Source organism: Pongo pygmaeus, chromosome 16, assembly GCF_028885625.2.
Source record: "Pongo pygmaeus isolate AG05252 chromosome 16, NHGRI_mPonPyg2-v2.0_pri, whole genome shotgun sequence".
In the NCBI taxonomy this organism is placed as follows: Eukaryota; Metazoa; Chordata; class Mammalia; order Primates; family Hominidae; genus Pongo; species Pongo pygmaeus.
The window spans coordinates 46,439,313-46,452,229 of NC_072389.2; the positions used below are offsets into that span (position 1 = coordinate 46,439,313).

Here is a 12,917-nt window from a genome sequence, read left to right on the forward strand (position 1 = left end):
GATAGAAAGATTTCAGCAAGGTTAAGAGAGTCTTTTTTTGTTTTTTTGGTGTGTGTTTTTTTTTGAGACAGGGTCTCACTCTGTCACCCAGGTTGGAGTGGAGGGGTGTGATCATAGTTCACTGCAACCTTGAACTCCTGGGCTGAAACAGTCCTTCTGCCTCTGCCTCCTAAGTAGCTGGGCGTACAGGAATGCGCCACCATGCCCAGCTAATGATTGATTGATTGATTGTAGAAATGAGGTCTTGCTTTGTTGCCCAGGCTAGTTTTGAACTGGCCTTTTGTCAAGGGATCCTCCCACTTTAGCCTCCCAAAGTGCTAGGATTACAGGCATGAGCCACTGCCCTCAGCCAAACAGGGTCTTTTAAATAATCTTTTAACAATTTAAAATGATTATATACCCATACCAGTGGAGAAAAAATACAGCTTCATTCAAGACATGTTTATAGCAGGGCATGGTGGCTCACACCTGTAATCCCAGCACTATAGGGCAGCTGAGGCGGGTGGATCACGAGGTCAGGAGATCGAGATCATCCTGGCTAACACGGTGAAACCCTGTCTCTACTAAAAATACAAAAAAAAAAAAATTAGCCGAGCATGGTGGCAGGCACCTGTAGTCGCAGCTACTCAGGAGGCTGAGGCAGGAGAATGGCCTGAACCTGGGAGGCAGAGTTTGCAGTGAGCCAAGATTGCGCCACTGCACTCCATCCTGGGTGACAAAGTGAGACTCCATCTCAAAAAAAAAAAAAAGACACGTTTATATGCACGGCCTTCTCTGAGACTAACTGTCAACTCCTGATATTTCCTTTGGGTTACCAAGAATTGTGCAGGTTTTGGGCACCTATCTGACTAGCTTAGAGCCTTCTGGGGAAAATACTTCACTGGAAACATGATCTGCCTTCACTCACACCAGTTCCAATACCTTTCTACGCATGGATGGTGTAGCTTCTTTATAGGTAGATTGGGATTGTTCTGAGATTGCTTTATATTCTTTGTCACAGTGAATTTAGTACCTAAATTAAAGCCTTCTCTCCTTTTTGTTAACAAAATTACTTGTAACCATATCATTACGGTTCTAAAATTTGTTCTAAAATTTTGGAGATAAGTTTAGATATGACCATATTGATTAATATTAAAAGTTGACATTTGGTTGTATGTTTCTCCACTGACTCCCATATAACCCAGTTTGTCCTGGAAGATAGCAGTTTTTTTTTTAATGTTTTGGCTACTTATTTACATTATTTATTTTTAACATATTAGTACTTTTTTTTGTTATCGTTTGTTTTGTTTTGTTTTGAGGCGGAATCTCACTCTGTCACCCAGGCTGGAGTGCAGTGGTGAGATTTCAGCTCACTGCAACCTCCACCTCCCAGGATCAAGCGATTCTCCTGCCTCAGCCTCCCAAGTAGCTGGGATTACACCACCACACCTGGCTAATTTTTGTATTTTTAGTAGAGACAGGGTTTTACCATGTTGGCCAGGCTGGTCTTGAACTCTTGGCCTCAGGTGATCTGCCCGCCCTCAGCCTCCCAAAGTGCTGGGATTGCAGGCTTGAGCCACCAGGCCTTGCCACATTTTGAATTTAAGCAGCCATGAACTGGTCTTAACATACTATAGGAGGTTTCAGTGCCCAGTTATTTTATTTGTTTTTTATTTATTTATTTATCTGAGACGGAGTCTCCTCTCTGTCACCCAGGCTGGAGTGCAGTGGCGCGATCTTGGCTCACTGCAAGCTCCGCCTCCCGGGTTCAAGCCATTCTCCTGCCTCAGCCTCCCAAGTAGCTGGGACTACAGGTGCCCGCCACCACGCCCGTCTAATTTTTTGTATTTTTAGTAGAGACAGGGTTTCACCATGTTAGCCAGGATGGTCTCGATCTCCTGACCTGGTGATCCGCCCGCCTCGGCCTCCCAAAGTGCTGGGATTACAGGCATGAGCCACCACACCCAGCCTCAGTGCCCAGTTATTTTGGATGATATAGATTAGAAAGATGTTTAATGGCTCATTTGTGGATTTTTTTGGTTTAAAATAATCTTATTTTTTATTTTGTTCCCCAGCCTTGAACTCCTGGCCTCAAATCATTGTCCTGCCTCTGCCTCTGAAAGTGCTGGGATTATAGGTGCCAGCCATCATGCCTGGCTCTCATTTGTTCATTGAAGGGGTCGGATTAGATAACATTTCTACCAATTTTAAAATTATATAAATTGGATTAAGAAGGACTCCAAAGCAATATAGAAAAAGTGTGAATTACTAAATGAAAAGCAAGCTATTACAACTTTGTAAAATATACAAGTAACTCATATTAGATGATATATGAAGAGCTGGGCGCAGTGGCTCATGCCTGTAATCCCAGCACTTTGGGAGGCCGAGGTGGGTGGATCACCTGAGGTTGGGAGTTCAAGACCAGCCTGACCAACATGGAGAAAGCCTGTCTCTACTAAAAATACAAAATTAGCTGGGTGTGGTGGCGCATGCCTATAATTCCAGCTACTTGGGAGGCTGAGGCTGGAGAATCGCTTGAACCCGGGAGGCAGAGGTTGTGATGAGCCGAGATCGTGCCATTGTGCTCCAGCCTGGGCAACAAGAGCGAAACTCTATCTCAAAGAAAAAAAAAAAGATAAGCTATATGAAGAAATGAAAATGGCAGTGTTGGGATTGTGAACAAATTTTGTTTTTTTCAAAAAATCTTTTGGGAAACTTAGTAATTCTTTTTTTTTTTTTTGAAACGGAGTCTTGTTCTGTCACCAGTCTGGAGTGCAGTGACGTGATCTCCGCTCACTGCAACCTTCACCTCCCTGGTTCAACTGATTCTTCTGCCTCAGCTTCCCAAGTAGCTGGGACTACAGGCACACACTACCACACCCAGCAAATTTTTGTATTTTTAGTAGAGACGAGGTTTCGCCATGTTGGCCAGGATAGTCTCGATCTCTTTTCCTCGTGATCCACCCGCCTTGGCCTCCCAAAGTGCTGGGATTACAGGCGTGAGCCACTGCATCCAGCCCGAAACTTAGTAATTCTTTAACTGACTAATTTTTGCTAAACTAAAAGGAACTTTAGTACAAGAGTAGCCTTTGAGGCCTGAGGCCAGAACTGGGATAGACTGGTCAAGTTCGTAAAGAAAAGGGTTGTAACTGGCAAAGTCAGGAGGGAAATGGAGAGTAATTAGTGCAGCAGTAATACTTGTGCCTTCAGGCTCAGGATGTAAGCATGATGCTGATAATAGCTAACCTGGAGTGCCTGCCATGTGCCAGGCACTTTGCCAAGTATTTTCCTTTCATTGACTGGTGAGTTCGCTCTACAATCCCATTCACTTACCCCTCTCTGGTAAGCCATGGTGCTAGGAATGGAATCAGAATCTGTCTGCCTAACCCTCACAAGTGTGTACACTTTACAGTGAGCCATTTATACCTGCCTAGCTGGCAAAACAGTCCACAACTGTCTCCTTAGTGGCTGGATTCCTGCTGGCTCTGCCCTGATGGAAATGCTTTTGCATTCTCTGCTCAGTGATCACCTTAGAGCACTAGGACAGAACAGAGCCCAGCTTCGAGGGTGAAACCTGATGCTGAAGAATTCACAGCCACACATAGTGTGTCCTCTTATCCCAGCTCTGGGCCACTCACTACCTGCTTGTCCCTGTTTACTTTGTCCCATTGTTCCCAACACTACAAGTACATTTTTGTTTCATGAGCTGAGGGAGGAGGACACCTTATCGGAACGACTTTGGCCACCCCTTTAAACCTCTGAAGGTACAGCCTCGGACAAAGTCCACACTTGTCACACCCTTTTTGGCTGTTGTCTTTTCTCCTCCGATAACTCTGTTTGTTTCCCCTCTCTCACTTCCAATCTATCAGGAGACTAAACTATTTCCCAGAAAGGCCTTTTTGAGTTTTTAGTGTTATTGTGTACCTGCCATTATTGCCTCATTTTAATCGTCGACTTGTATCTTGAGTTTATGGACTAAATCCAAAATGAGGAGCAAAATAGCTTTCTGGTAGATGTCATCTGATGATAGCATGACCATTTTACAAATTTGCCTAATTTGCTTCCTTGGAGCCAGTTCCCTTCCTGGGAACTCAGTGAAGCTCATGCAATCACAGAAAAGAGGCTGATCTTTTACCCAAAGGTCCATCCCAAGGGAAAAGATAAAGCCTCTAATGCTTAGTGTGGGAGTAAACCAGAGTTTTAAAATAGAATCTGTTTAATGTACCCCAATCAAACATTCTACACACAACACCTACCTAGCCATACACATCACCTACCTAGCAGTACAGCCTGAAACAGCAAACTGATCATAGATTTTTTTTCAATTAAAACATGCATTTTTAGCTGGGAACTGTGGCTCATGTCTGTAATCCCAGCTACTTGGGAGACTGAGGCACGAGAATCACTTGAACCCAGGAGGTGGAGGTTACAGTGAGCTGAGATTGCACCACTGCGCTCCAGCCTGGGCGACAAAGTGAGACTCTGTCTCCAAAAAATAAAATAAAATAAAATTTAAAAAATAAGTAAAATAGGCCGGGCATGGTGGCTTATGCCTGTAATCCCAGCACTTTGGGAGGCTGAGGTGGGTGGATCACCTGAGGTCAGGAGTTCAAGACCACCCTGGTCAACATGGCAAAATCCTGTCTCTACTAAAAATACAAAATTAGCTGGGCGTGGTGGTGGGCGTCTGCCTGGGTGAGGCAGGAGAATCGCTTGAACCCAAGAGGCAGAGGTTGGAGTGAGCCAAGATCGTGTCATTGCACTCCAGCCTGGGCAACGAGAGTGAAACCCCATCTCAGAAAAAAAAAAGAAAAAGAAAAAAGTAAAAAAAAAATATGGTAAAAGCATACATTTTCTTAGCCTCTAAGTCAGGGCATTGAAACTTGAAAGTTTCACAGCTTCCTTTTAAACTAAATTTGGGCTGGGCATGGTGGCTCACGCCTATAATCCCAGCAGTTTGGGAGGCTGAGGCGAGTGGATCACCTGAGGTCAGGAGTTCAAGACCAGCCTAGCCAACATGGCGAAACCCCGTCTCTACTAAAAATACAAAAAATTAGCTGGGTGTGGTGGCGGGAGCCTGTAATCCCAGCTACTTGGGAGGCTGAGGCAGGAGAATCGCTTGAACCCGGCAGGCGGAGGTGGCAGTGAGCTGAGATCACGCCACTGCACTCCAGCCTGGGTGACAAGAGCAAAACTGTGTCAGCAAAATAGGATGGGATAGGATAGGACAGGACAGGACAGGACAAAATTTGCCTTTGTTTTGTTAAATCTTAACCATCTAATATTCATCACAGTCTTAATTAAGCCTAGACTTCATTCCTGGGATTGAATTTTGATTGCCCTTGATTTAGTTTATTCTCTAACTCCTTTCATTCTTTAGCTTTTAAACTTTCTGCTTTAACATTCTAGAGATAAGAGTTTCGACATCCCCGTCCTACTGAATTTTGAAGCATTTGACAGCGAGGGGTGGGTTCAGTGTGAATGAGGGCTACCCACCCCCCGCCCCGAGCTGGGACTAATTTTGTGCTCTTTAGTTTCCCACAGTCAAATCACTCGCCTCTACAGCCGGTTCACCAGCCTGGACAAAGGAGAGAATGGGACTCTCAGGTAGGCAGTGTTTTTCTTTATTTTCCTCACAGAAACCAGAAACCCTCTGGCAGTGTCTGAATAGCTGCCTTTATCCCTAGGGTAGACATGATAGGCATCCAGCATGCAGATAGCAAGGACCATTTCTCTACTGGTCTTTGAGCATCATTGATCCACAAGAGAATTAAATCAGCAGAACAGGCTGGGTGCGGTGGCTCACGCCTTAATCCCAGCACTTTGGGAGGTCAAGGCGGGCGGATCATGAGGCCAGGAGGTCGAGACCAGCCTGACCAACATGGTGAAACCCCGTCTCTACTAAAAATACAAAAATTAGCTTGGTGTGGTGGCGGGCGCCTGTAATCCCAGCTACTCAGGAGGCTGAGGTAGGAGAATCGCTTGAACCCAGGAGGCAGAGGTTGCAGTGAGCGAAGATCATGCCGCTGCACTCCAGCCTGGGCAACAGAGCAAGACTCCATATAAAAAAAAAAAAAATCAGTAGAACTATGACAATTAAATGCATTACCAGGTGTGTATTGCTTTATTCCAACTCCCCTTAATTTAGGTGGCCATTGTTCTGATCCTAGGAATGTATTTTCAACATTTCAGCTCTCTGCTTACATTTTCCCATAATCCTTTCCCAAACATTGCAAGTTGACCCATAGCAATCCCAAGTGGTCTAGGTTGTTTTGTCTTCTCTCATTTACCAACCCATAACCCTGAGGTACATCACTTTATGTATATTAATGTTAGACAAAATGTTCAGTATTTTAGTCTAGAGCAGTGGTTCTCATCTGAGGGCTATTTTGCCACCTGGGGTAACATGTCTGGAAACATTTTTAATTGCCATGACTGGAGAATGCTACTAGTGCCTAGTGGGTTGTGGCCAGAGATGCTGCTAAACATCCCACAGTGCACAGGACAGCCCCCATGACAAAGAATTATTCTGGTCTAGATGCCAGTAGTGCCAAAATTGAGAAATTCTGGTCTAGGTAAGTATATGATATCAGAGTGATGTGATGCTATATTGTTTTATGTTTGTCATTGTCTTACCATAGTCAAATGAAAACTTCTTTACCATTATCTTCCACGCTAACTCTCAGTAGCAACCTTTCTTATACTGTGTTTCTTCATCTTTGATTGGCATGTAATGAAGCTGTCGCTCTTCCTTTTGGCTGGCATGAAGCAGCTTAGGACTTCTCTAGAAAGTTTCTAGCACAGGTGTTGGATGTAGCATAAAGGGGGAAGGAATACAGTTGCTAAGCCTTTGGACATAATCATCACCCCAAATGGAAACCTCATACTCATTAAGCATGGAGTTAAGCATACCTATTAAGCATATCTGTGTCCCCCTTCTCTCATCCCCTGGCAACCATAAATCTACCTTCTTTTTCTCTCTGGACAATTCATATAAATGAAATTATATGGCCTTCTCATAACTGACTTCTTCTGGCTGGACACGGTGGCTCATGCCTGTAATTCTAGCACTTTGGGAGGCCAAATTTGGGAGGCCAAATTTGGGAGGCCAGGGCGGATCACCTGAGGTCAGGAGTTCAAGACCAGGCTGGCCAACATGGGGAAACCCCGTCTCTATTAAAAATACAAAAATTAGCCTGGCGTGGTGGTGGGCGCCTGTAATCCAAGCTACTCAGGAGGCTGAGGCAGGAGAATTGCTTGAACTTGGGAGGCAGAGGTTGCAGTGAGCCCAGATTGTGCTGCTGTATTCCAGCCTGGGTGACAGAGAGAGACTTTGTCTCAAACAAACAAACAAACTGACTTCTTCTACTTAACATGATGTTTTTAAGGTTCATCCACAATGTAGCATATACCAGTACTTCATTCCTTTTTATGGCTGAATAAATAGTCCGTCATATGGATATGCCACATTTGTGTATCCATTCAGCAGTTAGTAGACATTTGAGTTTACACCTTTTGAATATTGCAAATAGTGTTGCTTTGAACATTTTTGGGTGCACATATGTTTTAATTTCTCTTGGACATATACCTAGGAGTGGAATTGTGGGTCATATAGATTGTCCTTTTACTCTCTTTGTAGTGTTCTTCAAAGCACAAAAGTTTTTAATTTTGATGACGTCCAGTTTCTTTAATATTTCTTTCAGTGCTTGTGCTTTTGGTATCATATATAAGAAACCATTGCCAAATCCAGTGTCCCAAAGACTTGTCCTATATCTTCTTATAAGGGCTTTATAGTTTTAGTTCTTATATTAAGGTCTTTTGATTTATTTTGAGTTGGTTTTGTATATGGTGTCAGAGAAGAGTCCAACATCATTTTTTTTGCATGTGGATATCCAGTTGTCCCAGCACCATTCATTGTAGACACTATTAAAACTATGTGAATTTACATGTGAAAAATAGACTAGAAATCCCTATTTGTAATTTTAGCTCCAATACTTAAAAATTCCTTTGAGTTTATACTTTCCTCATAATTCAGACTTAACCACCCAGTAAAGACTTAAAATTTATATTAGTTCTGAATTCTTTTCTTCTTTGTAGAAAGTGGGTGGTTTCTAAATGTGTGTGTTTTTATCATGTTTGCTGTATGCTGGAAAATAATTCAAAAGTTTTTTTTTAAATGAGCTATTTCCTTTTTTTTTAAGATGGAGTTTCACTCTTGTTGCCCAGGCTGGAGTGCAATGGCGTGATCTCGGCTTACTGCAACCTCCACCTCCTGGGTTCAAGTGATTCTCCTGCCTCAGCCTCCTGAGTAGCTAGGATTACAGGCGTGTGACACCACGCCCTGCTAATTTTTGTATTTTTAGTAGAAACGGGGTTTCACCATCTTGGCCAGGCTGATCTCGAACTCCTGACCTCATGATCCACCCGCCTTGGCCTCCCAAAGTGCTGGGAATAAAGGTGCGAGCCACCGTGCCCGGCCAAAATGAGCTTTTTTTTTTTTTTTTTTGAGACAGAGTCTCTCTCTGTAGCCCATGGTCTCGATCTCCTGACCTCGTGATGCGTCCGCCTGGCTAACACAGTGAAACCCTGTCTCTATTAAAAATGCAAAAAATTAGCTGGGCGTGGTGGCAGGCGCCTGTAGTCCCAGCTACTCGAGAGGCTGAGGTAGGAGAATCACTTGAACCTGGGAGGCGAGATCACGCTACTGCATTCCAGCCTGGGAGACAGAGCTAGACTCCATCTCAAAAAATTTTTAAAAAGTCCGGGTGCGGTGGCTCACGCCTGTAATCCCAGCACTTTGAGAGGCCAAGGCAGGCAGATCATGAGGTCAGGAGATCGAGACCATGGGCTACAGAGTGAGACTCCGTCTCAAAAAAAAAAAAAAAAAAAAAAATGTTGAAAACTTTCCAGGCGTCAGTGTAGCCTGCTCCTTAAAATCTAAGTAAGGGCCAAGTGCGGTGGCTTACACCTGGCTGTAATCCAGCACTTTGGGAGGCTGAGGCAGGTGGATCACTTGAGGCCAGGAGTTTGAGACCAGCCTGGCCGACATGGTGAAACACCATCTTTACGAAAAATACAAAAATAAGTTGGGTGTGGTGGCACATGCCTGTAATTCCAGGTACTTGGGAGGTTGAGGCAGGAAAATTGCTTGAACCCGGGAGGCGGATGTAGTGAACCAAGATTGCAGCACTGCCCTGCACCCTGGGCAACACAGTGAGATCCTGTCTTTAAAAAAAAAAAAATTCTAGCTGGTTGTGGTGGCTCACTCCTGTAATCCCAGCACTTTGGGAGGCCGAGATGGGTGGATCACCTGAGGTCAGGAGTTCCAGACCAAGCTGGCCAACATGGTGAAACCCCGTCTCTACTAAAAATACAAAAATTAACCAGGTGTGGTGGCACCTGTAATCCCAGCTACTTGGGAGGCTGAGGCAGGAGAATCGCTTGAACCGGGGAGGTGGAGGTTGCAGTGAGCCGAGATCGTTCCACTGCACTCCAGCCTGGGCAGCAGAGCAAGACTCCATCTTAAAATAAATAAATAAATAAATAGGGCCGGGCGCGGTGGCTCACGCCTGTAATCCCAGCACTTTGGGAGGGCGAGGCGGGCGGATCATGAGGTCAGGAGAAGACCAACCTGGCTAACACGGTGAAACCCCGTCTCTACTAAAAATGCAAAAAATTAGCTGGGTGTGCTAGCGGTCGCCTGTAGTCCCAGCTACTCGGGAGGCTGAGGCAGGAGAATGGCGTGAACCTGGGAGGCGGAGCTTGTAGTGAGCCGAGATCGCGCCACTGCCCTCCAGCCTGGGCGACAGAGCGAGACTGCCTCAAATTAAAAAATAAAAAAATAAAATAAAATAAATAAATAAGTATCTAAGTAAGATTTGCTCAATCCATAAGATACCATTTCACAGCCTGTGGAAAACCAGCGGACTAGCTCACTCATTTGGTAGGTATTTACTGAGTATCTATGATGTGCCAGACACTGTTCTCCATGCTGGCAATATATATATATATTTTTTTTGTAAGAGACAGGGTCTCACTCTGTCTCCTAGGCCGGAGTGTAATGGCACCATCACAGCTCACTGCAACCTCAACCTCCTGGGCTCAGACAGTTCTCCCACCTCAGCCGCCCAAGTAGCTAGGACTACAGGCATGCACCACTATGCCTGGCTAATTTTTTTTTCTTTTTACTTTTAGCAAAAAAGCAAAAAAGTGCACATTATGTGGTACAATGGAATAGTTTCTTCTAAGTGTTCAAGGTAGCTTGGTGCTTCTCCCATTATTTTTATTTTATTTTCATTTTTTGTGGAGACACGGTCTCTCCTTGTTGCCCAGGCTGGTCTCAAACTCCTGGGCTCCATCAGTCCTCCCGCCGTGGCCTCCCAAAGTACTGGGATTACAGGCATAAGCCACTGTACCTGGCCTGAAAGCTCTAGGTCTTAAACCTGTTCTTTGATCTCTATCATGGTGTGGATTGAAATATAAGAAAGGTTGAGCGAGGAGACTCATGCCTGTAATCCCAGCACTTTGGGAGGCTGAGGTGAGAGGATTCCTTGAGGCCAGGAGTCCCAAGACCAGCCTGAGCAACATAGGGAAACCCCGTCTCTACAAAAAATAAAAATAAATGAGAGAAGCACCAAGCTACCTTGAATACCTAGAAGAAATTAGCCACCTGTACCACATAATGTGCCACATAGTAAACGAGTAATACATTTTATGTAAATCGTTTTGTCAGACCCACCCACTACTGAGATTTCACTCTGGCTGTGCCTCCTGACAATTATCTTCTTAGCCTGTGGCCATCCGATTAAATTGTCTTCCCCTTCTCTCAACCCTCTCTTCTTCTACCCCCTCTAGCCTTAGAAATGAGTTGGCCTAACTCAGAACTCTTCTCTAGTAGAGAGTGATCCAGTTCTCTCCAGCCTTTGTTGCCAAACTCAGCTTAAGGCCTGTCTTGATCTTTTCAGGACCCATCAGAGTGCTCATCTGAATACAAGTGGCTTCCAATCTTTTGTTACCTGGAACAGCCTCCACCTTCTTTTTTTGGTTTTTGTTTTTGAGACAGGGTCTCACTCTATTGCTCAGGCTGGATTGCAGTGGCACCATCACGTTTCACTGTATGTAGCCTCTCACCTCAGCCTCCTGAGTAGCTGGGACTACAGGCACGTGTCACTCTGCCCGGCTAACTGTTGTATTTTTTGTATAGAGGAGGTCTCTCCGTGTTCCCCATGACTGGTCTTGAACTCCTGAACTCAAACCATCTACCTGCCTCAGTCTCCCAAAGTGCTGGGACTACAGGTGTGTGCCACCATGCCCGGCCTTCACCTTCTTTTTTTTTTTTTTTTTTTTTTTCTGAGATGGGGTCTCGCTCTGTCATCCTCCAGGCTGGAGTGCAGTGGTGCGATCTTGGCTCACTGCAACCTCTGCCTCCCAGGTTCACGCCATTCTCATGCCTCAGCCAACCAAGTACCTGGGATTACAGGTGCCTGCCACCACGCCCAGCTAATTTTTTGTATTTTTAGTAGAGACGGGGTTTCACTGTATTAGCCAGGATGGTCTCGATCTCCTGACCTCGTGATGCACCTGCCTTGGCCTCCCAAAGTGCTGAGATTATAGGCGTGAGCCACTGCGCCCGGCCTCGCCTTCACCTTCTTAAGAAGGCAGTTGTTATTAGGAGAAAGATTTTCCCTTCAACAGTTTTTTTTTTTTTTAACTTTCCTCTTCCAAGGTGCTCCATGTCTGGGGCCTGAAGCCAAATTCTGCAGAGTGAGAGGCTACAGTGTACAGTCTGGGGCATTCTGCATTCCTTTGTAGTGATCAGCTCCAGTGGAACATAAGGCAGAATCTGTGGAAGGCTTTGGTTAGAATGGAGCTTCTTCAGAGTGTTTTCAGAGACTCACTCCAAAGTATGCTTTATAGAGCAATCATTCCTTGGTCTATCAATAGGTGTTGTGTTAAAAAAAAAAAAAAAAGCAAAAACTTATTGCCTAAAATTTGTGAAAAGCTTGGTCAACAAGGTTAAATAGGCTTCCTGATTACTAGATTTCACCACATCTTTAATATACTTGGCTGAACTGGGAACATTCAAGGGAGAAGTGTTTGCCAAATTGATTTGCAATTTCCCTGTCTACCTTTTTACATGGACCATCTCTTCAGATTGATATTTCACGGAATATAAATATATACTGTAACCTTATAAACCTTACTTTCTTCAGATGCCATTATTTTGGGTGAGATATTTCTACCATTGCCATAGAAATTGTTTTTTCTAAAAAGGCAGCTTAGGCTGGGCGCAGTGGTTTATGCCTGTAATCCCAGCACTTTGGGAGGCCGAGGCAGGAGAATCGCTTGAACTCGGGAGGTGGAGGTTGCAGTGAGCCAAGATCGTGCCATTGCACTCCAGCCTGGGCAGTAAGAGCGAAACTCCATCTCAAAAATAAATAAATAATAAATAAATAAATAAATAATAAAGAGGAGGAGAAGAAATAATTTTTAAAATAGGAACAAAATCCAGGTGAGGTTTCTTACAAAAAAAAAAAGGAACAGAAGCAAACTTCCCAGCTAAAGGACCCATTTTTAGTCTAAGAAGGTTCACCTAATGCTGAGCAATGAATAATAAAGAATACTTCACAATAAGATATATATATAGATGAAATTTCAGAATATCAAGAGGAGATATTTAAGACTTTCTTTCTTTCTTTTTTTTTTTTTTTGAGACGGAGTCTTGCTCTGTCACCAGGCTGGAATGCAGTGGCGCAGTCTCAGCTCACTGCAACCGAGTTCACCGCTTCCAAGTTCAAGTGATTCTCCTGCCTCAGCCTCCGGAGTAGCTGGAACTATAGGCGTGCACCACCATGCCCAGTGAATTTTTTTATTTTTAGTAGAGACGGGTTTCACCATGTTGGCCAGGATGGTCTCGATCTCTTGACCTTGTGATCCAC

General features: G+C 44.4%; 1 protein-coding gene across 1 annotated transcript in view; it reads left to right on the forward strand.

Annotated features, from left to right (window-relative positions):
• CHP1 (calcineurin like EF-hand protein 1) overlaps positions 1-12,917 on the forward strand; it is a 50,626-nt gene that overhangs the window by 6,976 nt on the left and 30,733 nt on the right. The window contains exon 2 of the mRNA XM_054450309.2: positions 5,514-5,586. Within this exon, the coding sequence (XP_054306284.1) occupies positions 5,514-5,586 (73 nt within the window). The remainder of the gene's footprint in view (positions 1-5,513; positions 5,587-12,917) is intronic.